General features: G+C 35.9%; 1 protein-coding gene across 5 annotated transcripts in view; it reads left to right on the top strand.

Moving 5' to 3' along the window:
• The window catches only part of SLC16A7 (solute carrier family 16 member 7), a 127,621-nt gene that overhangs the window by 55,382 nt on the left and 47,909 nt on the right, over positions 1-24,330 (top strand). For all 5 annotated transcript variants that reach the window (XM_077758399.1, XM_077758400.1, XM_077758401.1 and 2 more), the window contains one exon: positions 392-635. In XM_077758399.1, the coding sequence (XP_077614525.1) occupies positions 422-635 (214 nt within the window). In that variant the 5' untranslated portion in view covers positions 392-421. The remainder of the gene's footprint in view (positions 1-391; positions 636-24,330) is intronic.

Genomic DNA, 24,330 nt, shown 5'->3' with positions numbered 1-24,330 from the left:
CTGAGCCACTCACTACCCTCAACAAACTGAGCCTCCCAGGAGCCCCCAAATGTATTCTATTTTTAAGTGATGATAGCCCTCTTTTTACTATGCTTAGAAATCAGATTGAGATAGCCTTTATTTTGGAGTTGGACTTCAGTACAGATCTGAAGCCATTGAATAATTTTTATTTCTGTTAGTGAATATTAATGGTTCCTATTTTTAGCCCATAACAAAGTAACATACCTCATTCCAATTTTTTTGTTAGTTTTCTGAGTATAAGAGTATTAAAAAGTATTCATGAAAAGTTATATAATTGTATTCATAACTGGAAGATACTGTTTTGGTGATTATCAAGAGTAATATGGAAATTGAAATATAATTAAAACTGTTATTTCATTTTTTTAAATAGGTTACTTGAATTTCAAATAGAGGAGCAGAAATGCCACCACCAGTAGGTGCCCCACTACGTCCACCTCCTGACGGAGGATGGGGCTGGGTAGTGGTTGGAGCATCTTTTATCTCCATTGGATTTTCATACGCATTCCCAAAAGCTGTCACAGTGTTCTTCAAAGAAATTCAGCAAATATTCAACGCTAGCTACAGTGAGATAGCCTGGATATCATCCATTATGCTGGCTGTTATGTATGCAGGAGGTAAGGTTTCTGGTAATAAACGGAACTGCCAATTAAGAAAACAATTCTTCCACACCACAGTGTTTTACATGTAATGTCTTGGTATATATATTGTTACTTAAGACCAATCAAACATATAATTCCAACTGAATTTTTAATAATTTTATTGATTCAACATCTTGAACTATTCACCTGAAACTGAGTATTACTAGAGTATTTATTTGAATGAGAATATCTTTGAACAAACTAAGATTTAGTAAATTATGAAATTTCCAAGGGAGGTACCTTTCCATTTAATTTGGAATGAAGTCTATACTATAGTGTCAGTATCATTTCCTACCACTGTTACAGTTGGTAGAAATGCTTTATTCTTAATGAGAAATAACCTGTAATTGCTGATAATCTATAAGTCTAGGAAGTACTTCACCTTCAGCTGCAAAAATGGAGTGTTATCAGGTACATTCTGGAGCCATTCAGGTTTGTGTGATCACAATCATTTCTTATCTCTGTGGTACTCATTCAATATGACATATTTTAATTTAAATCATTGCCTGAAAATTATTTTGTTACATTCCATGTTCAAATGAGGGTCAGATTCATAAAGGATAACAAATAAAGTACTGTATCACTTGTGAATATTTAAAACATGGAATTATTAGTGCATTATTATGTCAATTATCTTCTTTAAGTCAATCTCAATAGCAGACTAGACTGTCTAGATTTTTTTAAGTCATTACTTAAAACATTTAGGGTTTAGTGGTTTCATTTTTCAACTGGATATTTGATTTTAAAACACAGGTGTGGGCTTAGAATATGAACACTAAAAGAAATCATACACATCATCTAGCACGATTTCTTACTTGACAGTTGAGGGTAATGCGGCTCATTTGTGATAGAGATACACTATTAGAAATAATATCCAATATTTATTAGGATTTACTTTCATATAAGTCCTCTCTAAACACTTGTTATATATCATATGATTTAATACTCTTAACAATGTGTGAAATAGGTATTTTCTCTCCATTGTATAACCGAGGAAATCGAAACATGAAATAGTTTCCCAAGACAGCTCATTAGTGGCAGGTAAAAACTGAGACTCCAAACATTGAGTCACTATGCTCTTATGCCTTTCTCATTTCTTCCTCTCTACCTCTAGAAAGTGATAGAGTCAGATCTAGGCCAAACCTTCAACTGATCTGATTCAATACTACCCCCACTAAGATCATTTGTCAATGACATATGATTATTCTAGAGGATACTGGTCTCTTTAGTGTACTATCAAGGTAAAAGTTTTATCCTCCAATAATCCTGTATGTTGTGTATATGTGCAAACATATGTGTTTTCCATTTTCTATATGTCAGTGATTTTATATTACTCCAGTATGCCTCCCTACCTTTTCAGTTAGGTTAAACTGCTGCATTTTTGTTCTGGTACCAAAAGGAATCCTTAAATGCTATTTGGGTGTATCAGGGAAAAATTCTGCTTTAAAACACTTTCTGAATATCTCCTTTGGATAGTTGCTTTAAGGAATATAATTATATTTTTTCTGATGACTATAGAAACAATAGATACTGTGCACCTGGTCTTTTTCTCTGTCGGAGGGGTCAGGTGTCCTTTAATAATGCTTCACTAGAACAACACATAAAGTCCTCTTGTCCTGAGCTAAAAATGTGCTAATGTTAGGATTTGTAGTTTTTCCCCCTTCTTAAATATGAATGAAACAGATTCTTCTAGTGAAGCCATAGAAGTCCATTGAATTTGAACATGATAATTTTTTGTTGAATAGGTAGTTCACTAACTCACAAACAAGACAAAAATTTGTATAAATTTTAAGTTAAATCTTAACATTATTACTTTTTTTAATAGTTTGATGTATTTTAATAGCAAACTTACAAGAATAGCACAGAAGACAGAGAACATTAAAAACATGTACTTGCATTAACATTATTACTTTTAAGCAAATAACCCCCAAATCCCAGTGCCTCAAAGGAATACACGTTTATTTATTGCTCAAGCAATGTTTCATCTGGTGGTGATGCCATCATCTGAGACTTCGTGGTATTTCTAAAATCTGTTCCATTTGTCTGGTCACAGAGTCAACACAGACAGCATGGAAGAACATGTGGAGATATTTTAGGGCTAGACCTGGAAGAGAAAAACAATACTCTGTCCATATTCCACTGATCAGAATTCTGTGTGTGTGTGTGTGTGTGTGTTTGTGTGTGTGTATTTTTAAACCTTATTTAAATCCAAGTTTGTTAACATATAGTGTAGTAATGGCTTCAGGAGTAGAATTTAGTAATTCATCACTTACATATAACACCCAGTGCTCATCCCATCAAGTGCCCTCTTTAATGCCCATCACCCATTTAACACCCCCACAACCCCTTACAGTAACCCTCAGTTTGTTCTCTTTAAGAGTCTCTTATGGTTTGCTTACCTCTCTGTTTTACTTTATTTTTCCTTCCCTTCCCCTATGTTCATCTGTTTTTGTTTCTTAAATTCCCCACACAAGTGAAATCCTATGGTATTTTCTGGCTGACTTATTTTGCTTAGCATAATACACTTTAGTTCCATCCACATTGTTGCAAATGGCTAGATTTCATTCTTTCTGATCATTGAGTAATATTCCATTGTGTGTGTGTATATATATATATATATATATATATATCACACCTTTTTTATCCATTTGTCAATTGATGGACATTTAGGCTCTTTCCCTAATTTGGCTATTGTAAATAGTGGTGCTATAAACATTGGGATGCCTGTGCCCCTTCAAAATAGCATACCTGTATCCTTTGGATAAATACCTCGTAGTGCAATTGCTGGGTCATAAGGTAGCTCTGTTTTTAACTTTTTGAAGAACCACCATATTGTCTCCAGAGTAGCTATAGCAGTTTACTTTCCCACCAGCAGGGCAAATGTGTTCCCCTTTCTCTGCATCTTTGCCAACATCTGCTGTTGCCTGAGTGCATTTTAGCCATTCTGACAGGTGAGAGGTGGTACCTCATTGTGGGTTTGATTTGTATTTCCCTGATAATGATATTGAGCATCTTTTCATGTGTTGGTTGGCCTTCTGGATGTCTTCTTCAGAAAAGTGTGTATTCGTGGCTTTTGACCATTTCTTCACTGGATTATTTGTTTTATTGGTGTTGAGTTTGATAAGTTCATTATATATTTGGATACTAATCCTTTATTAGATATGTCATTTGCAAAGATCTTCTCCCATTCCATAGGTTGCCTTTTAGTTTTGTTGATTGTTTCCTTTGCTGTATAAAAGCTTTTATTCTTTATGATGTCCCAACAGTTCATTTTTGTTTTTGTTTCCCTTTTCTTCAGAGACGTATCTAGTAAAAAAGTTGCTGTGGGTGAGGTCAAAGAAGTTGTCTGTTTTTACCACTAGGATTTTGCTGGTTTCCTGTCTTACATTTAGGTATTTCATCCATTTTAAATTTATTTTTGTGCATGGTGTAAGGAAGTGGTCCAGTTTCGTTCTTCTGCATGTTGCTATCCAGTTTTCCCAACACCATTTGCTGAAGAGACTATCTTTTTCCATTGGATATTCTCTCCTGCTTTGTAGAAGATTAGTTGGCCATATATTTGTGGGCCCATTTCTGGGTTCTCTATTCTGTTCCATTGATCTATGTGTCTGTTTTTGTGCCACTACCATACTGTATTAATGATTACAGCTTTATAATACAGCTTAAAGTCCAAAATTGTCATGCCTCCAGCTTTGGTTTTCTTTTTCAGGATTGTTTTGGTTATTCGGGATCTTTTCTAGTACCATACAGATTTTATGATGGTTTGTTCTAGCTCTGTGAAGAATGCTGGTGGTATTTTGATAGGTATTCCATTGAATGTGTAGTTTGCTATGTTTTAACATTTTTAAATATTTTTTCTTACAATCCATGAGCATGGAATGTTTTTCCATTCCTTTGTCTTTTTCGATTTCTTTCATAAGCTTTTATAGTTTTCAGTGGACAAATCTTTCACCTGTTTGGTTAGAATTCTTCCTAGGTATTTTATGGTTTTTGGTACAGTTGCAAATGGGATTGATTTCCTTGGTTGCTCTTTCTGCTGCTTCATTATTGGTGTATAGAAATGCAGCCTATTTCTGTACAGTGATTTTACATCCTGCGACTTTGCTGAATTTATATATCAGTTCCAGCAGATTTTTGCTGAAGTCTTTTAGATTCTCCATGTAGAATATCCTGTCATCTGTGAAGAGTGAAAGTTTGACTTCTTCATTGCTGATTTTGGATGCCTTTTATTTCCTTTTGTTGTCTTATTGCTAAGGCTAGGACTTCCAACACTATGTTAAGTAACAGTGGTGAGAGTGGACATCCCTGTCATGTTCCTGACCTTAGGGGGAAAGCTCTTAGTTTTTCCCCATTGAGGATGATATTAGCTATGAGTCTCATACATGGCCCTTATGATCTGGAGGTATGTTCCTTTTATCCCTACTTTCTTGAGTGTTTTTATTAAGAAAGGATTTTTTTTTTCTGCATCTATTGAGAGGGATCATGTGATTCTTACCCTTTATTTTATTAATATGACATACCAGATTGGTTGATTTGTGGATTTTGAACCACTCCTGCAGTCCAGGAATAAATCCCACTTGATCTTGGTGAATAATTCTTTTAATGTATTGTTGGACTTGGTTTGCTAATAGTATCTTGTTGAGAATTTTTGCATCCATGCTCATCAGGGAGATTTGTTCTTAATTCTTTTTAATGGAGTCTTTGATTTTAAAATCAACGTAATGTTAGCCTTATAGAATGAGTTTGGAAGTTTTCCTTCCATTTCTCTTTTTTGGAACAGTTCAAAAGAATAGGTATTAACTCTTCTTTAAATGTTTGGTAGAATTCCCCAGACAGCCATCTGGCCCTGGATTCTTGTTTGTTGGGAGATTTTTGATTACTGATTCAGTTTCTTTACTGGATATGAGTCTGTTCTCATTTTCTACTTCTCCTTGTTTCAGTTTTGGTAGTTTATATATTTCTATGAACTTGTTCATTTTTTCTAGATTGCCCAATTTGTTGGCATATAATTGTTCATAATATTCTCCTATTATTGTTGTATTTCTGTGGTATTGGTTATGATCTTTCCTCTTTCATTCATGATTTTATTTATTTGGGTTCTTTCCTTTTTCTTTTTGATATTCTGGCTAGGGGGTTATCAATCTTGTTAATTCTTTCCAAACATAAGCTCCTGGTTTCATTGATGTGTTACACTGTTCTTTGGATTTCAATGTCATTGACTTTTATTCTAAGCTTTATTATTTCCCCTCTTCTGCTTGTTTTGAGCTTTATTTGCTGTTCTTTTTCCAGACCCTTTAGGTGTTAAGATTAGGTTGTACATTTGAGACATTTCTTCCCTCTTTAGAAAGGCCCACATTGCTTATATACTTTCCTCTTATGACCACCTTTACTGCATCCCAGAGGTTTTGGACTGTTGTTTTCTCAATCTCATTGGCTTCTATATACTTTTTAATTTCCTCTTTAATTTCTTAGTTAGCCCATTCATTCTTTAGTAGGATGTTCTTTAATTTCCAAATATTCTTTCCAATTTTTTTCTTGTGGTTGATTTCAAGTGTCATAACATTGTGGTCTGAAAACATGCATGGTATGATATTGACCTTTTTGTACTTGTTGAGGGCTTATTTGTGACCAGTATGTGATTTATTCTAAAAAATGTTAATGTTCCATGACCACTTGAAGAATTTATATTCTGCTGCTTTAGGATGAAATGTTCTGAATATATCTGTTAAGTCTGTCAAAGTATCTATCTGTCAATTAAAGCCATAGTTTACTTGTTGATTTTTTGCTTAGATGATGTGTTCATTTTTGTATTTCAGGTGTTAAAGTCCCTTACTAGTATGGTATTATTATCAGTGAGTTTCTTTATGTTTATATTAATTGATTTGTAAATTTGGGTTAATTCATAAGTTAGGGGCATAAATATTTACAACTGTTAGATCTTCTTGCTGGATATACCCCATAATTATGATATAATGCCCTTCTTCATCTCTTGTTATGGTCTTTATTTTAAAACGTAGTTTGTCTGATAGAAGTATTGGTACTTCAGCTTTCTTTTGACAACCATTAGCATGGTAGATAGTTCTCCATTCCCTTACATTCAGTCTTCAGGTGTTTGGTTCTAAAATGAGGCTGTTCTAGGCAGCATATAGATGATACTTTTTTTTTTTTTTTAAATCCATGTCTTTTGATTGGAGTATTTAGTCCACTTATAGTTAGAGTGATTATTGAAAGATATGAATTTAGTGCCATTGTGTTGCCTATAGAGTTCACGTTTCTGGTGATGTTCTCTTGTCCTCTCTAGTCTTTGTTGCTTTTGGTCTTTTTTGTTTTGTTTTGTTTTTCTCCACTCAAGGAGTCCCCCCTTAAAATTTCTCACAGAGCTGCATTGGAGGTCATGAACTCCTTTCTGGGAAACTCTTTCTCTCTCCTTCTATATTGAATGACAGCCTTGTCAGATAAAAAATTCTTAGCCGCGTATTATTCTGACTCAGCACATTGAATATATCCTGGCACTTCTTTCTGGTCTGCCAAGTTTCTGTGGACAAATCTGCTGTGAACCTGATCTGTCTTCCTTTGTAAGTTAAGAACTTTTTCTTTCCCCCTTGCTGCTTTCAGGATTCTTTCCTTGTCTGTGTATTTTGTGAATTTGACTGTGATATATCTTGGTGATGGTCACTTTTTGTTGAATCTAATTCTGTGATATTTGGATTTTGATGTCAGTGTCTTTCCCCACATTAAGAAAGTTTTCAGCTTTAATTTGCTCACATAAACTTTCTACCCCATTTGTTTTCTCTTTCTTCTCTGGGACTCCTGTGATTCAAATGTTATTTCTTTTTAATAAGTCACTGAGTTCTCTAAGTCTTGTATCATGATCTTTTGCCTTCTTTTTTTCTGCTTCATTATTTCCCATAATTTCATCTTCTGTTTCACTGATTTATTGCTCTGGTTTATTCGTCCATCCTTGCCACTATGGCATCCATTCAAGATTGCATCTCAGTTATAGCATTTTTAATATTGGCCTGACTAGATTTTAGTTGTTTTATCTCTACAGAAAGGGATTCTTTGGTATCTTCTATGCTTTTTCAACCCCAGCTAGTGTTCTTGTTATCATGGTTATAAATTCTACTTTAGAAATCTTGTATTTGTGCTGATTAAATCTCTGGGCATCATTTCTTCCTGTTCTTTCTTTTGGGGTGAATTCCTCCATCTTGTCATTTTGGAGGAGGAAAAAGAATAATATGACAAAAATAAAAATTAAAAACAAAAAAAAATCGAATAAAGGGAGCTATATCCTAAGTGTGTTGCTTTCTGCTTGTTGAGAGAACTTTGGTAGAATAGAGAAAAAAGATGAAGAAAAAAATGTTAAAATTTTGAAGAACTTTAAATAATACTATCGAATAAAAAAGAAGAATTTGCTCTTTTTGTATCCAAGAGAGAGAAATAAAAGAAAGAAAAAAATAACCTAAGCAAAAACAGAAGCAAAGAAAACGAATAAATAAATGAATGAGCAAACAGTTATGTCCTGTTTCCCCTAGAACTGAAACTTTGCAGCACACTATAGTCCGTAGACTACTTAGAAGGTGGAAGGGATTTATGCTGGTCTTCTGGAGGATGTGCCTGAAGGGTGCAGGTGGGTGGGGCTTGGTGTAATGGCTGTTCACTTAGTGGTACTGCTTAGCTTACTAGGGTGGATGTGTGTGTGTGCAGGCATGCTAGAAATGAAAATGACTTCACCTAGCTTCCTAGCCTTATGTACAGGAACTCCACACCCTCATCAACCCAAGATCAAGCTTCTGTCTCAGGCTTCTGTCAGCTCTCTGCCTCTACTCTGTCCGGGTCCAAGCTGTCCACCTGCCCAGCAGCACCTCCCTCCAGACTTTTATCTCAGATGGGGCTGTGTTTCAAAACCCTACACTTCAGAGACCTTTGTGGCTTGGACCCGCAGTGACTCTTTGGAGGAGTGCCTCCCTGAGCAATGGCTGGATGTCAGCTTGTCCCAGAAAACATTCATCCTATCACAGAATGGCAGAGGCCCAGAGTTTATGACCAATCACAACACATCCTGTGCCTGGTTTTGCTGCCTTCAGGCATCTTTTGTTCCAATATCAGTAAACATCGCTGCTCTCTGGGGTCTGCTGGGACTTTTGCCCTTGGGGAGGCCATCTAATCTCTACCCAAGTGCACTCCAGTGAGGAGAACTGCTTCTTCCCGTGTGGCACACTGACCCCTCAGACCCTGCTGCCTGCTCCTGGGGATTCACCATACTTTTTCACCAGAGCATCACCAGGCCCTGAGCTACGAAACTTCAGACTCTGCTCTACTGTTTATAGAATTCCTGTATAAAGCCCCACGAAGCCCTCTCCTTTCTTCCTGTCAATGGTTTTGGGGAAGAGATTTTTTTCTTCAGTCCCCTGCAAGTGTTTCACTCCTTCTCTCTCTCTTTCTCTCCAGCTACTTTCAGGGGGAGTGCTTTTCTTACATGATCCTGATGTTCCACATTCTCCCTCTTGCTCTTTCTCTCTCTGTCCTCTTTCTGTGAAAATGGCTCTCTACCCTCCGTGGCTCTGCGGCTTTCTCTCTCCCCTCATTCACTGTTCCGTACCACATACCTGCCAAGTTCTCTGGCTCCAGTTATGCAGATTGTTGTGTTAATCCTCCGATCCATTTTGTAGGTTTTCAAAATGGTTTGATGCTGATCTAGCTGCATTTCAGATATGAGACAAGTTCAGGGTCCCCATAGTACTCTACCATCTTAACTCCTTCCTCTTTGTCTTCACTGATCAGAATTCTTATACTGCTCTACCTAAAGACAGAGGCCAGGGTTGCTGGAAAATGCAAGACTCTTAGAGAAAGAAATAGATTAGGATAGCATCTAGTGAGTCTCAGATAGAGCCTCATACCCCAGCAATTATTCTTCACCCAGTGGAAGCATAAATTGTTTATAGACTTACCAGTGTCAATTGATAGCCTTCTGCTCCCTGGCTGGATCTACAAAAAGGCTTATTACAATGAAGAATGATATAATTTCTTTTCTCAAACCATTAAATCTCAGTATCACATTATAATATGTAAATACCTATAACATATATTTATCATTAAATAGTTTTTATTTTATTCATGCTCTTATTTTCCTATTTTTAATACATGCAGTATACATGTTTAAAAAGTACAAAAGAGAACTCTTCTGAAGCTCATAAATAAAATGGTAGTTTGGTTAAGTAAGTAGTTATCAATTTGGAATAAAAACGCCTTAAATGTTTAAGGTAATAAATGAAAAAATGTGTCGAAATTAAAGATCAATAGGGATTTTCTATCTGGTTGTTCCAAGAAAGCAAATGTAGACCCATGAAAATACTTAGTATGTAGTAATTGATAATCATAATATCTAGGTGAGATCCAAGTAAGTAATTGGAATATTGCTTAGAGTCCTTAGTCATCAGAGCTGAGACATTTTGTTTATCATCCCTGGCCATAGAGAAGTCAAGAATTCCAGAAATTCTTCTACACTCTGTTCTTTCCCTTGAAAGTGGAAAGCAATCCCAGACCCATGGCCTGCAGAATAGAAGTGTCATTGCCTTCCAAGTCCTGTTAATGGAGAACATATTGCACTTTACATGATTCGTTGCAAATAACATTTGTGTCTCATCTCAATAATTGGTTTTAATCTTTTAACAAAAAATTATTGGTACATTTTAAACTATAATCTCCATATAAAAACAATTGCCATTATGTGGATTCAGATAATTTTTTCAGAAACATAATAACTATTAGAAAAAAATTCTGATAGATTCAGTTAATCTAAGAGACAGATATGGGTCCTATTACCAAAGTGGTAGTACTTTTTAAAGTGTGGTCCATAGACTTTCTACTTTTGAATCATGGATCTCTTGTTTAAAATGCATACTCATGGGTCTTCTCCTAACTCCCTTTTTAAAATCAGAATTACTATTGGTCGAGTCTGAAAACTTGCATTTCAACAAACATCTCTGAAAAATACTTCATTTCATTTACAACATAGGGATTCACTGTTGCAGAAGAAAATCAATAATTGATTTAAAAATATTTAAATTATCCTTTAATATTTGAAAGATCTCTATTTATAGAAGCCCTTTAGGTTGATGATTATGAAGTAAATTCAAAGGCCAAGATGTGAAAATGCATATAGTTTAGTATGAAGTTTAATGAGGCTCTCTACTAAGTAACTGAAGTACTCTGTTCAACATAATCCTAATTACATTAGCCTAGAGAACATCTAAGATCTGACACACTCATTAGGGCTTAGCTCTCAACCTATTAATCACCACAGTGGGGTCACCGGGTAAGATGGAGTGTGTTCTGAGGCCTGGCCTGTGATGTCAGGACTGGAGTCTCTTGTAATAATTAGTTGGCATCTGAGCCTTGGTAGCAAGGTATTATCTTTCCTTCTGATGTCTGAATTAAAAATGAAACTAATAAAAGGTATGCAGGAAGGATGGAAAAGAATGCAAATTATGTTTATCCTTTACTTCATCCTTAGAATAATGACATTAAATTACAGCAACCCATCTGGTTATCCATATGGTCTCCTGGAGCTCTAACGAATTTCAGCAAATAGGTCAAACACAGTGGTCATTCCATTAATAAAGCACTAAGTACAGGTAGGAAACATTACAATTGAAACTTTCCACATTGTTTAGATGGATCGAGGGATTTATTTTGTAAACAGTGATTACATAGGATTATCTTTTAGTGCAACATTTGTCTTTGTTACTCTATCAAAAGATAATGCGAACATACTTAGCTACATGATTACTGAATATGGATTTGCCAGTCTCTGTGAGAACCTCATATTTTTCCGGTAATATCAGTCAGTTATGGCTTTGAAGAATCAACCATTCTGTAGGGGAGAGTTGGTTTGGTCTCCATGGTAACATACTCTTCTGTTTTATGTGAGGAGTAACTGCCAGTTGTACTAAGGTAAAGGCGATAGTTTTATGATTCAATACTTTACACGGTGGGCCAAGCATCAGACCGCTGAGTTTTGTTTTGTTTTATTTTTACTGGAGGCCAAGAAGCAAATGGTTTTAGGCACGGGAGGTTGGTGGTCATAATATATAATGTGCATTTTTCTATTCTTTTTTTAAATCTAAATAAGCTCACCATATTTTTTTGCTTTGTACTCTTAAGTATTTTGCAGAGTAAAAGAGCCTATTAAAATAATTCATAAAGTGCTCTCTTTTAGTAGCCAAAAATAAATAAATAAATAAACAAATAAATAAATAGTTAAGTTCTTTCCATTTCTGTGATTTAGATATACACAGGGATTTGTGTATGATAGATTTTTTTTTTAATCCATGAATATTGCTAAAGATATTGCTAAAGTTTTCCTGGAAAATATGGTTCAGTGTGGCAGAAAGCATTTTGCTTACTGTATACCCATGTATTCATGTACATTTTCCAGCTTCCTTGTGCTCATATTGAGATCAAGTGATTAGTTCTGACCAGTGAAAGAGAGTGGAGGATATATATCATCCCAGGACACCTAGACAAAGCAGTTCCGGCTGGTGTGCAACTTCCTTTTTCCTCTTCTCCTGGTGACAGTCTTGTTCCATATGACATGGCTGCAAGGGGAAGATCCTTGGCCCACCTTATACTTTGAATAAATAAGAAAGATTTTTATTAAGGTTCTGTAGTTTCTTGTGATGAAAAACCTGTGTTATACTGATCAATACAAACATGAAGGCCTAGATTGTTATGTAATTACAATATAAATTGTGGAAATTGTAAATATGGAGTAGAACAGACTGTGGGATGTCTTTAGTCATTTGGCTCATGTCATGAGAAAGTTTCTACATGGGCTGCTTCTTCAGAGCTCTGTTAGGGAAGAGGAAAGTCTTCAGTTTCTCAAATGAAAAAGTAGCTGTGCATGGAAATAATCATTGCCAGTTTTCATGGGGAAAGAAGTCAGAGGCAGGCACTTGCACTTTAAGGCACAGAAATTGGGATCAAATCATGCCTATGGAGATTTTTATGGTTAAATGTCTCTTTGTCCCTCCCGGAACTTGGATGGAAAGAGGCAGGATCAAGGGCAGATCTTAAGTATGCTTAGGCCTAACCAATCCAGGAGATACTGTCCTTATATAGGGCTGATAATTCAGATAATATTGGATTATGACTAAATTTTATTTTCAGGAGAAAAAAATTTAATGGGTGCTGGTATGGCCAAGTTGGTTGAGTGTGCAACTCTTCATTTTGGCTCAGTTCATGATCTCATGGTTCATGAGATCGAGTCCTGCATCGGGCTCTGTGCTCGCCTTGCAGAGCCTGCTTGGGATTCTCTCTCTTCCCTTGTCTGCCCCTCCTCTGCTCGCTCGGTCTCTCTCGCTCCCTCTCTCTCTCAAAAATAAATAAAAACTTAAAAAATACATTAAACTATTAACAAACTATTTACATCCTCTTTGATATGTGTGCTTAAGATAGTGAACATTTCACTTACCAATGTATAAAAAGAACCTACTTACTAATTTATGGCCTGTTAAGAATAAGATATGTTTCCTGATTTTTGGCTTAAATTCCTCTAAAATATGTTGTTGTGTCATTACATATGCAAATGTGTTTTGGCTGCGAATGACAGAAACCTGATTCAGCCCTTTCAGGTCTAAGGAGGAATATTCCTGCATACAAATCAGAAGTGGCACACAGGTGTCAGTGTCTTCCAGGTCAGCCAGCAGCAGTGATTTCTGTCTGTCACATTGCTCTCTCTCCTCTCTCCCCTGCTTCTTCCAGTGAGGTAGCTTTGTTTATTTATTTTGGTATACTCCCATTGACAGAGGGAAGATGATTACTAGCATCTCAGGCTCATATTTCAGTCTCAGATTTGACATGAGACTGCCCCTTTTCCCTAAGTTATAATTTGACAAACACTAGGGAAGATGCTAGGATCTGGCCTACTTTGCATCAGCCCCTGCAGGCAGTGGATGAATGAGGGGCTAACACTGGCAGTCTGCGTGGAACTATATATATGGGATAGGAAAGGAGCAGGGTGACTTCTTTCCAGAGGAGAGAAGGTTTTTGAAGAGACAAAACAATCAGTATTCATTACTCTATTCTTTTTAAAGTACACTAATATGTGATTTCCCAGGAATAAAACCATGCATTCCTTTTTTACTAATCATTCATGAGTCACTTCACATTTAGAAAGCTTCTTTATAGCTAAATGGTTAGATATATGTCAAAATGCATATTCTGTATTTAGAAACTCAATTACCTAATGAAATATAATACTTAATAGTTATCTAGAGTGATCAGTTGCACCTTATAAGATTTGGCCTCTTGAGTGGAGCTTCCATATGGAAAGTTCTGGAATCCCAGGAGGGTTTGTTTTTTTTTGTTTTTTTTTTAATGGTTTTATAGTTCAGTGAGAGGCAGAAGACTGTTGTTAAAATAATGAGCTCCAAAATAACACATATAAAGTGTGAACTCTGCCATTTCATGGCTTGGGCCACTGATTTGACTTTGGATCTTCAGTATCCCTATCTGTAAAATCATAGAAAAAATATATGTGGATGTACATATGATATCTACCACTCAGCGTCATTATAGAATGCAACCATAGATTAGGTGCAAGGAAGATAGTAAGTCTGATTAGAACAACCTATGCCAGTAAGGTTTTTAAATAGAGGTTAAAGTAACAAATAGGTCAGTAATCATTTCTAAAAGTAATTCCATGGCCTTTACTCATATTTGCTATGGCATTTCCTTACTCTGCCTACTGTTCAAGTAGTGCAGTGGGTATTTGTCATTCTTCCGGGCTCTCATATACCTTTGGGATCCTTCCTAGGTTTAGGGGATTCCCAACTTCATTTCTTGCCTTCCCAGATGAAAAGTCAGAAATTCACTTTCTGAGAATTCCTTGCACCTAAGACACCCAAGTCTCATCAACCTAGTGTGGTAAGGCCAGGTTTAATTCAGAAACTACTGCTGGGAAGCAACAGATGCCTCAAAGAATACATTCAGGTGAGGTGGTTGCAGATAATCCATGATCCAGATGTAGCACAAAAGTTGTGTCACAGTTGGAAGTCAGTGGGATTTGTGGTATATAGTTCTATAGAGTATGTGGCCGTTGGTACAGCAAGTGATATGCCTACTGGAGCTATCAGTTTAAAATGTGATTTGGGCAGTGCTGTGGACCAAGTAGCATCTCTCCACCAAATCTCAAATTCATATGCTATAGTTGGAAACAGGGCTTTTAGAAAGAATTAAGGTTAAACAAGGTCAAAGGGTGAGGTCCTAGTCCAGTAGGATTGGTAGCCTTATAAGAAGAGAAAGAGAGATCTCTCTCTTTGCATTTTCATACCAAGGAAAGGTAAAGTAGGAATATACAGCAAGAAGGGGGCCAATCATATTGGCTGGCACCTTGGCCTTGGATTTCCAGCTTCTGGAACTGTTAGAAATAAATTTTGCTCTCTAAGATGCCTAGTCTATTATATTTTGTTATAGTAGCACACAAGCTGACTAATATAGGCAGCATTGAGCTTGGTAGGATTTTTAAAAAATCTTTGTTAATATTCTGTGAGTTACTATTAGTCTTCAATGAATGTGTTCTTTAAGTAGAGTAAACATATGATAGATATATATGAGGTTAAGTTTCTAAAAGGTCCTAGTGAGATCTAGCATAAAATACTTTCCTGAACTATACTGATTTATTTGAAACCTGTTTCTCTGACTGTTTCTTTTAAAAGAAGGAAATATTCTCTGCCCTCTCAGTTAGCATTAGGATTGAGAATATGCAACAGGTTTTTTCATTTAACTATGTTAAAAGGATATTATAAAAATAGGAATTAGTTTCCATTTTTTCATATTCTGTGAGTGACTTAAGTTTGATGGATTCTGGCAGAGAAGATGAAATACCTTTGATTACTTCTTTCTCCTCCTTCCTTCCTCCCTTTCTTTCTTTCCTTCTTTCCTTCCTTCCTTTCTTCTTCCTTCTTTCCTTTCTTCTTATAGCTAGTGACGGACAGAGTAATTGCACTATTCCAGAGAGGTTTTTAAATGATTAATCTAGATGGCTGTTCTTGTGTATTTGCTCATTTAGTTAGGATTAGACATGCAGATACGGGGTTCATAATCGGACCTTAAGATGAGGCCCCTGTTCGCTTAGGTCATGACCTCACGGTTCGTGGGTTCGAGCCCCGCGTCGGGCTCTGTGCTGACTGCCAGCTTAGAGCCTGGAGCCTGTTTCAGTCTGTGACTCCCTCTCTCTCTGACCCTCCCCTGCTCACGCTGTCTCTCTCTCTCTCCTAGAAATAAATAAAATATTAAAAAAAAAAAAAAAAAGATGAGGCCCCTGGCTGTGACAGAAACTCTGGTTCTGCCCAATTAGTACACAGATATTTGTTTGTGATCAACAGAGGTAGAGGTAGAGGTATGTGGATAATCCAGTGTTATAGCTGGGGAGAAAACCATTTGTAATTTCATTTATTTATTTATTCTGCACATACACACTGAGCATCAATAACATGCACACTACTGCCTTGGCATGGGAAAGTCACACCGAGCCAGCATATTCAGGCTATGCTTACAGGATAATAAATTTCATCTATTTAATCATAGTTATCATATATATGAGTAAGGAAGCACAGCAGTTGGCGTGAAACTATATAGAAAGGAAATAGATCTCATCAGTGTGTGATCAGGAAATGTTTCTGGAGCTGAACTTAAAGGATGAACATGCAGCATAAATTAAAGTAAGGAAAGTATTTGAAGCAGAGCAAGCAGTGTAAGTGAAAGCCCTAAAGGGAAAAAGGTCTTAGAAAGTTCTAGTATCCCAAAGGAAGTGAATGTGATTGATATATGTTGAAAAGATGGAGAGAGGTCTAGCTGATAGCCTAAAATCGACTGAAATGATCCTGGGCAACTAATTTGTGTCCATGCAGACACAAAATATGACAATCAGAAGATGACCATCTAGGATACCAAAATCACAGCTCTGGGCAATGTCCTAGTTTTTGTTCTGTTTTAGAATCATAATTCTGAATGTGTTCAACTGTAGCTGATTCTTATTATTCACATTAGTTATGTTTTATGAAATTGCAGTGTACACGGTATCTGAATACTGAGCTCCCACTCCCAGAGAAGATACAAGGTTAGGTTCCTATGAGCCACTGGTCATATTTTCACCAACTGATCAATATATAACCTTGTTTTATGTGTTTCTGTTCAAAGACATTTTTCTCCATAAGGCACAACACAGCCTTCTTGTGCTTAGAAACACTAGCCAGTACTTTAGCACTTATTTCTTAAGACCATTTTTAAACAGCAGCATCATCAATAAAAAGTACAAAAATTCAGAAAACATGGCACTACAGAGGAAAAAGGATTCTTGTTTAAGGTAGGAGAACTGAAATAAGAAAGCAGAGTGTCACCTTACTTGACCTTGGTAACTTGCATGTCAGGAAGTTACATTTTTTTCCCCTATTCTGCTCATCTCTGTGAATGACTGTGAGTATTGACTTGGGAGTTACAAATAAATTTTAGTTAGTTGGCAAGTTCACCTAAAATAATTTGAAGTTACCCCATGTCTTTGTTACAGTTGTTTTCTTTACATTAGCATCTATGTCTATATCTATGTATACATCTATATATACCTTGATTACAATTGTCAATTTTATCAAGGTCCTTCTAAAGGAATACAACTTTCTTGAGCTATTAAAATAATAATAATTACACCTAGAAACATTATAGTCACTAGAAGGGCATTAATTCTAAAGCTTTGTAGAACTGCTATGGAAAGCATTGATAGATTTTTGAAAACTGATACAAACTCAATGCCCCATAGCCTTGAATGATTCTGATGAGAATGTGTTCTGCAGGGTACTAGTAGCAAGATGAAATGGCATGTGCTGTGGAAATGACAACTGTGAAATCCATGTGGCACAAAGACTAGGCGGTTGGATATTTGACATTTTGGGCAAGAACTGGGCTACAGAAAGTTTTCGAAACAGAAGTCTGTCTCAATGGTACAGACTTCTATCATCTTCCCAAGGGTGGACGCAATCTAGAGATTGAGAAACTTTTCAGAGCTTCTCTGTGTTCTGTGTGCTTGCTGTTTTCTGGGACAGACTTTTTTTAATCTTTTATCAGAAATCTGCAAAGGTTGAATTTTAATAACCTCACTTAGAGAGTTCTTGAATACATAGAGGTTGTTATTAATCTTCCAAATACTACTTGGGTAAGAGAAGTATTTCATGGTTAGTGTAAGGTCTGTGTAAAATACCTATGTAGAGTTAATTTTTCCTTTTCAGCTGAAGAAAAACAAGTTTAAGGCAATGACTCTGATAAAATGAATAATAAGCCTTTTTCATGAATACTCCTTCACACAAGAAATGATATTAAGTACCTTGTGTTGTGGCAAAAATATTACTTTGAGGTGTTCCCTTAAATCAAACGTGATGTGTTTTAGAAGCTGGATAAAACTTTCCAAGGGCAGCATAACCTCTGCTCCTTAAAGTTGGCTCCCATTTAGTTCAAACACAACTCAACTAGAAGCTTGAGGCAATTCGAAAGTGCTTGCGAAACTACATTTCCTGACAAAACAGCCTGGCCCCGTATGCTCTTGACATTCCAAAATCAGTCTCTGGGAGAAAAAAGAAAGACAGTTTTGTTCACTTCATATTTTAAGTTCGTATTTGTGACCTCTTATTTTGTCTTTTTGACTAATTTTATTCTCTTAGGTTTAATGAATGAAGCATCAGTTAATGTTGAATAGTTATTAAATGGTATTTTTTCCTCTCTGCTTGTGAAGCATCAGAATTGAAAACAGAAATGCTTTCTGTTGTCTTTATTTTTGCCATTCATTCGTTCTCCCTTGGGGGTCAGTAGTAGCAGCAGGAAAACACATCTTGCAAAGAATCTGAATTTCTGTTTGGTTTCAGATAATATCTTTTTGTTTCTTTAGCTAAGTCATACTATTTCTTTACCGTAGTATGAATCTAATAGCCTGAAATTAAATTAGCTAAACATTTGAATATTAGTTTTATTTTCAATGATAGTTATTCCTGATCTTCCAACTGTAACCGTTTGTTTTTTCCTAAGAGGTGTTCCTTTTTCCACTGGCAGGCTGTTTCACTTATTCTTTTGTAGTGCATAATAACTGATACTTACGCGAAGAGTCTAGGTAAATCCTTGTTTCAAAACATACCAAAAACTTTCAAAGATGAGTAACTGATTTTTTCTTTACCAAATTCCTAAACAAAATAAGTCTTATTATGCTTTATTTTTATTTATTTTTAATTTTTTAAATTTTCTTTTTTTAAAAAAATTTTAATGTTTTATTTATTTCTGAGACAGAGAAAGAGAGAGAGAGAAGCAACGAGAGCAGGGGAGGGTCAGAGAGAGAGGGAGATACAGAATCTGAAGTAGGCTCCAGGTTCTGAGCTAGCTGTCAGCACAGAGCCCGACGCGGGGCTTGAACCCTTGAACCATGAGATCATGACCTAAGCCAAAATTGGATGCTTAACCTATTGAGCCACCCACGTGCCCCTTATTTTCTACTGGAATAGTGGTTTAGGGCATGGACTTGCATTTGACTGTGCTCAGATTCCAGTGCTGCCCCTTACTAGCTGTGTAGCTCTGGCAAATTATTTAATACTTCTCTGGTCCTGTTCCTTATAAATAGAAAGTCTGTGAGTCTTTTCATGAATATATATTTCTGAACTCACTGTGAATTAGTTTCATCTCACCCAACTAAACACTATAAGGAAGAACAATGTGGTTATCTGGGCAAACATTATCTTACCATGAAAACCTGTATGTGTTAAGGTAATGTTTTACCAATGAGCTTAGTTAAGGTGTTTTGAAAATTCAGAATTATCTGGAGACCTGGACACTATCTCCAGTATGGAAACTAGAAAGAATGGATTAAGAAGGAAAGAAAACCTTCTGTGATACTGTCAACTTTGCCTTAGATTTCCACTTAGAAAAAAATTACACAAAAATAAGGGGGAGAAAAAAATCTGTCTTTCTATTACTTTGACCACATTTTGCCTTTCTTCTAGACATTCTTTAAATTAGATGATTTAACCTTTAAACTAGATTTATATTCTGTCTTGTAAGTTTCTTTCTCCTTCTTTCTTGTCTTTTTCAATGCAACATCCTGAGAAAGTATCTCTGTGAGAATGCCCGAGTTGCAGAATCCATCATAACAGGAGCAAAACCATCGAAACCATCGTGCTTTATTTTTGCTGTGAAGGACTGTGCATTACGTTTGAACAGATGTTAACACAGTATATGCACAAAATGAGCGCCATACAAATAACAATGCAGGCAGAGAAAATTTGAAACCAAGAAACTAAAATGATCAGAAACCCTTATTTGTAAGTTTGTGTTTGTTTTTGAAATGGAGAATCCTCTTCCATCAAGGCAAATCATATTTTATCTTTACACGGTGGAAATACCAAGTCTAAGAAAAGATAAAACAATAAAACAATATGAAGTTCTGAAGGGTATGGATTATGTGAATAGACGTGTTAACTAAATTCTACAATATTGGAATTGTAGTGAGAGAAGAAGGAAACATAGGGACCAGCAAGTGGAGACTGGAAAAGATACTTTTTTATTAAATAAGGGAGTGATGATCCAATATAATTTATGATCCCAATAAAAAATGAATTAGGCCAAATTTTTAACAGATCAAAGTTTAGATAAATTCATAAATGCTATGTCTACATGTAAATGGAAACAAAGTAATTTTATACATGCTCTTAATCAACTCATACTTATTAGAGTTGTTGAATTGTGAATTTATGAAGATAAGATAGCAGTTAATCTTTCAAGTTAATACTGGAAACAGGACTCATACCTCTGTCTGTCTAGTTTTATAGCTCATATTTCTGTTAACTTTTTTTTTCTATTTTAGTGATGTAACAATTCAAACCACTATACCTCATCCTTTTCCTTCTTAATTTGCAGGCTAGGGTAGTTACAATAGCCATATATTCCCTCAAATACATTATGGCCTCATTGTCGAAAGAATACAGAATTGGAAGACTTGTCCTGGTTTGAAATTTTATGTTACTGTTACTTACATATTTGTAGGTAACTGATTATTTTAATTAGGTCATTTTTTTTGTAGCACATATGCATGAACTTGGTCTATGATATATGTTATTTTGAAACATAATATAGCCTTATGAAGGCACAGTTGGTTCTCGTGCCAGAGTAGAAATATACCTTTCCATTGTTGTAAACGACCAGTCATCATAGCATAAACTTACTACGTCATGAAAATTAAAAAGAAAAAAGTATAACTTTGAAGTCAGATAAACTTAGGAATGTCCTGTTCAGTTATCTCCGTAACCATGTTATCTCTTCCCTCTAAGCTTTACTGCCTTCTCTACAAAATGGAAGGATGTTGTAGATTCCAACCCAGATACTTTGTTGTCATAAAACAGGTAATGCACAAAGTTGTAGTCATCACCACTTTCATCACCACTTTCACTTTCACCGCCACCACCATCATCCAACCCCCCTATAGTAACTTCCATGTTCACATCCTTAAACTTGTCATTACCAATAACTTTTAAACCCTTCATAATCCCAACTTTCTAATAGTTGACTGTCTACCAGTAAGTCCTATCTTCCACCCTCTTCCTTTAGTCACCCAGCCCTGCTAATCCTTCAACCCCTCTGGTCCTGTCCACCTGTTGATACTGCCATATTTATCACAGCTCCCCTGATGCCATCTTTATCCTCTTCACCAAGCTGTCAGATTTGGTGATTATTACCCTTTTGTACATTCTTGAATTTGCTTACCTACCGCTCATTTTCCTATATCCCTTAATGAAACCAGAGCCAGTTAAAGCAGGCTCTCCACCTGCTCAGTGCCCGCATCTACACAGCCGACTGTCACTAAAGAAAAATATGCTGCAGAATTTACTGGTCTATTTTTATTCATGATCAGCAATCTCAAGTGGATCCTTAAGCTGTCTGGTAACTGTACTTTATATTCTGTTGTCCTAACTTAGTCTTTCTCCCATTCTACAAGATGGGTATTTCTCATTGAATTCTCATTCCTCAAATCCCCTTTCATCTCCTTCCTACCAGGCGATAACTGATTTTTACTTCATTTAGAAAGTTGAAGTAAGACCTGTCACATGTTTCTACCTTCATAGTTTCCTACCTGTTTACCTCTGGACCTGTCTACCTCCCCTTCCGTTCTGTCTGCATCCTAGCTGAGGTCAGCCCCTTTACTCATGCACTTCAGTTTGTTACCACTCAGTTGCTGAGAGACATTACTACAGATAAAAATTACTTCTCTCTTCTTCATTAACAATAGTTCCCCTCAAAACAGAATCATTCCCGTAGTATATAAACATGATATTAATCTTCCAGCTTCCAAACAAGTTAACTTCCAAAACAAGATAAATAAAAAAAACATTCTCTAGACCCATATTTCCTGTCAGCCAGAAATCCTACTTATGTCCTTCCCTTTAAGCAAAAATTCTTGAAAGCATTACTGTATTTAATATCTTTGCTTTTTTTTTCCAATCTCTTTACCCCATTCCAGGTGGATGTTTGCTCCCACCACTCACCTGAAATCACTGTTTTCAGGGTCTCCCTTAGTGCTGTGGGATCAGTTTTGTCATTTCTCGGTTTCCATCATACTGACCTTTCAGTGATTTTAGATACACTAGCTGTTTACTCTCTCTGCCATCAAACATTTCTTACTCTTACTTGTAAAAGACTACACATTTTTTTTCTTCTGATGGTGTTAGTCATGCCTCCTTAATGTGTGTTTCTAGTGTTTTTTATTGCCTTAAACTCTCCGCATTTGAACGATAGGCTCTTGGAATTTTTTTCTGTGTGTATTTGCTCTGTAGGTGGCTTGTAACTTCTCTATGACTGTTGCTATTATTTCTAAGTTGATGCCTTTCAAATTTATATCTCCAGTCCTAATCTCTTCTGAACTCTAGACCTGCATATAAAGCATTCCTTCAACATTTTCACTCAGCTGCTTAACAGATATCTCTAACTTAACTTATCTAAAATTGATCTCCTGAAATTCTCTCCCATAGCTATTGATCAGTCCAGAAACATTGGAATGTTTCTTAATCTCTCTCTGTTTTGTTCTCTTAATTCTGATTAGCACATCTTTTGGTTCTACCTTCTAAATATATCCAAAATTTGATCACTTTTCATTACTTTTGCTGCCATTACTTACTTCAAGGCACTATTATTTGAAGTCTAGATGAATATTATAGCCTGTTATTTGGTGTCCCTGTTTCTGCATATAGCTGCCAGTGAAATCTTGTAACCTAAGTCCAATCTTTTCTCTCGTCTGTGCAAATGCACCTGAGGCTTCCCACCTTACTCAGAATGTCTGCTGTCCTCCGTTACTTCCCTAACCCTATCATTCCATCTTCCTCTGCTCTAGGCATATTGCCCACCTGCTGTTTCTAGAATATACCAGTCATGTTTTCATTTAAGGGTCTTGTACTTATTCTTCCCTTTATTGGAATGATGTTCCCTTGAATCTATAAATGAGTACCCCTATGTCCCCCATTTCTTTCAAGTCTTTACTCAAAATTCACCTTCCTAGAGAGGTCTTCTAGAGCTTGTATAAAATTTCAGCAGCATGTCCACACTATTCTGTCTTATTTTCTAACATTATTTTTCCCTTCTGTATCATTTATCACTATCTATTATTTAGTTTTTACTAGAATTCTACTGCTCTGTGGGATGTTCTCTGGTGATAGAAATGTTCTATAAATCTGATTGTAAATATTATCCACTAGCCACATGTGCTAGTTAGTTTAAGAAAGGAACTAAATTTGTATTTCATTTTAATTTAAATTTTAAAATCTTCAGTTGGCTGATAGCTACCATATTGGACAGTACAGGTTCAGAAGGTAAACTTTCAACCTCAAGCTGGAATGTAAATCTCATGAGAACAGGGATTTTTTTTCCTCTTTTGCTCACTGTTGTTGAAGCCCTGGTGGATAGATAAGCCATGGCACATAATAGGTGCTTAATGTTTAAAGGAGTGAAAAAATGGATTATTATCAAAATTATTGTAGTAATCACAAAATAAGCCATAAAAACTAGGTTTTAGTCCTGGATATATACTATTCAATAATGGCATGATTTTTCAGGGGTCACTTACTTTTTCAGAACCTAAATTCCTTCATCAGGATTTTTTTATTTCATTTAATAAACGTGTATTGAGCTCCTCCTATGTGCCAGGAATTATGCTAGATATTGATGTCCAAGGATGAAAATGATATGGTCCCTACAAGGAGTTTTATCCAGCTGGGAAGAAAATGAAATAATAATTATTAAGTCTGTATAATAATTTTAAAGACAGAGATATGAACTGCTATGGGAGAAAAGAAATTAAAAAAATATCTTTAATAGTCAAGGAATAGGTGTTGGAAATAGGAATGATAAGGCTTCCTGGAGGATAGAGAGTATTTAAACTGTTAAGAAAAAGCCAGCATTTTAGTATAAGGACAACAGAGATCATCTTTGAGATTAGTTCCTTCTCTAACACAAAGTATGGAAGTATGGGATATGTGAGTGCAAGGCATTGCATAATATAACTTTGTGTGCTATTATGAGGTCACAGTATAAATATACAGAAAACACTTTTATAAATTTGGAAATCCTTCAACTTCTTTCTGTTATAATATTCTAA

Source organism: Crocuta crocuta, unplaced genomic scaffold (assembly GCF_008692635.1).
Source record: "Crocuta crocuta isolate KB4526 unplaced genomic scaffold, BGI_CrCroc_1.0 scaffold283, whole genome shotgun sequence".
NCBI classification, from domain to species: domain Eukaryota; kingdom Metazoa; phylum Chordata; class Mammalia; order Carnivora; family Hyaenidae; genus Crocuta; species Crocuta crocuta.
The sequence above is the reverse complement of the archived record's forward strand: the minus strand, read 5'-3'. Positions and strand labels throughout refer to the sequence as shown.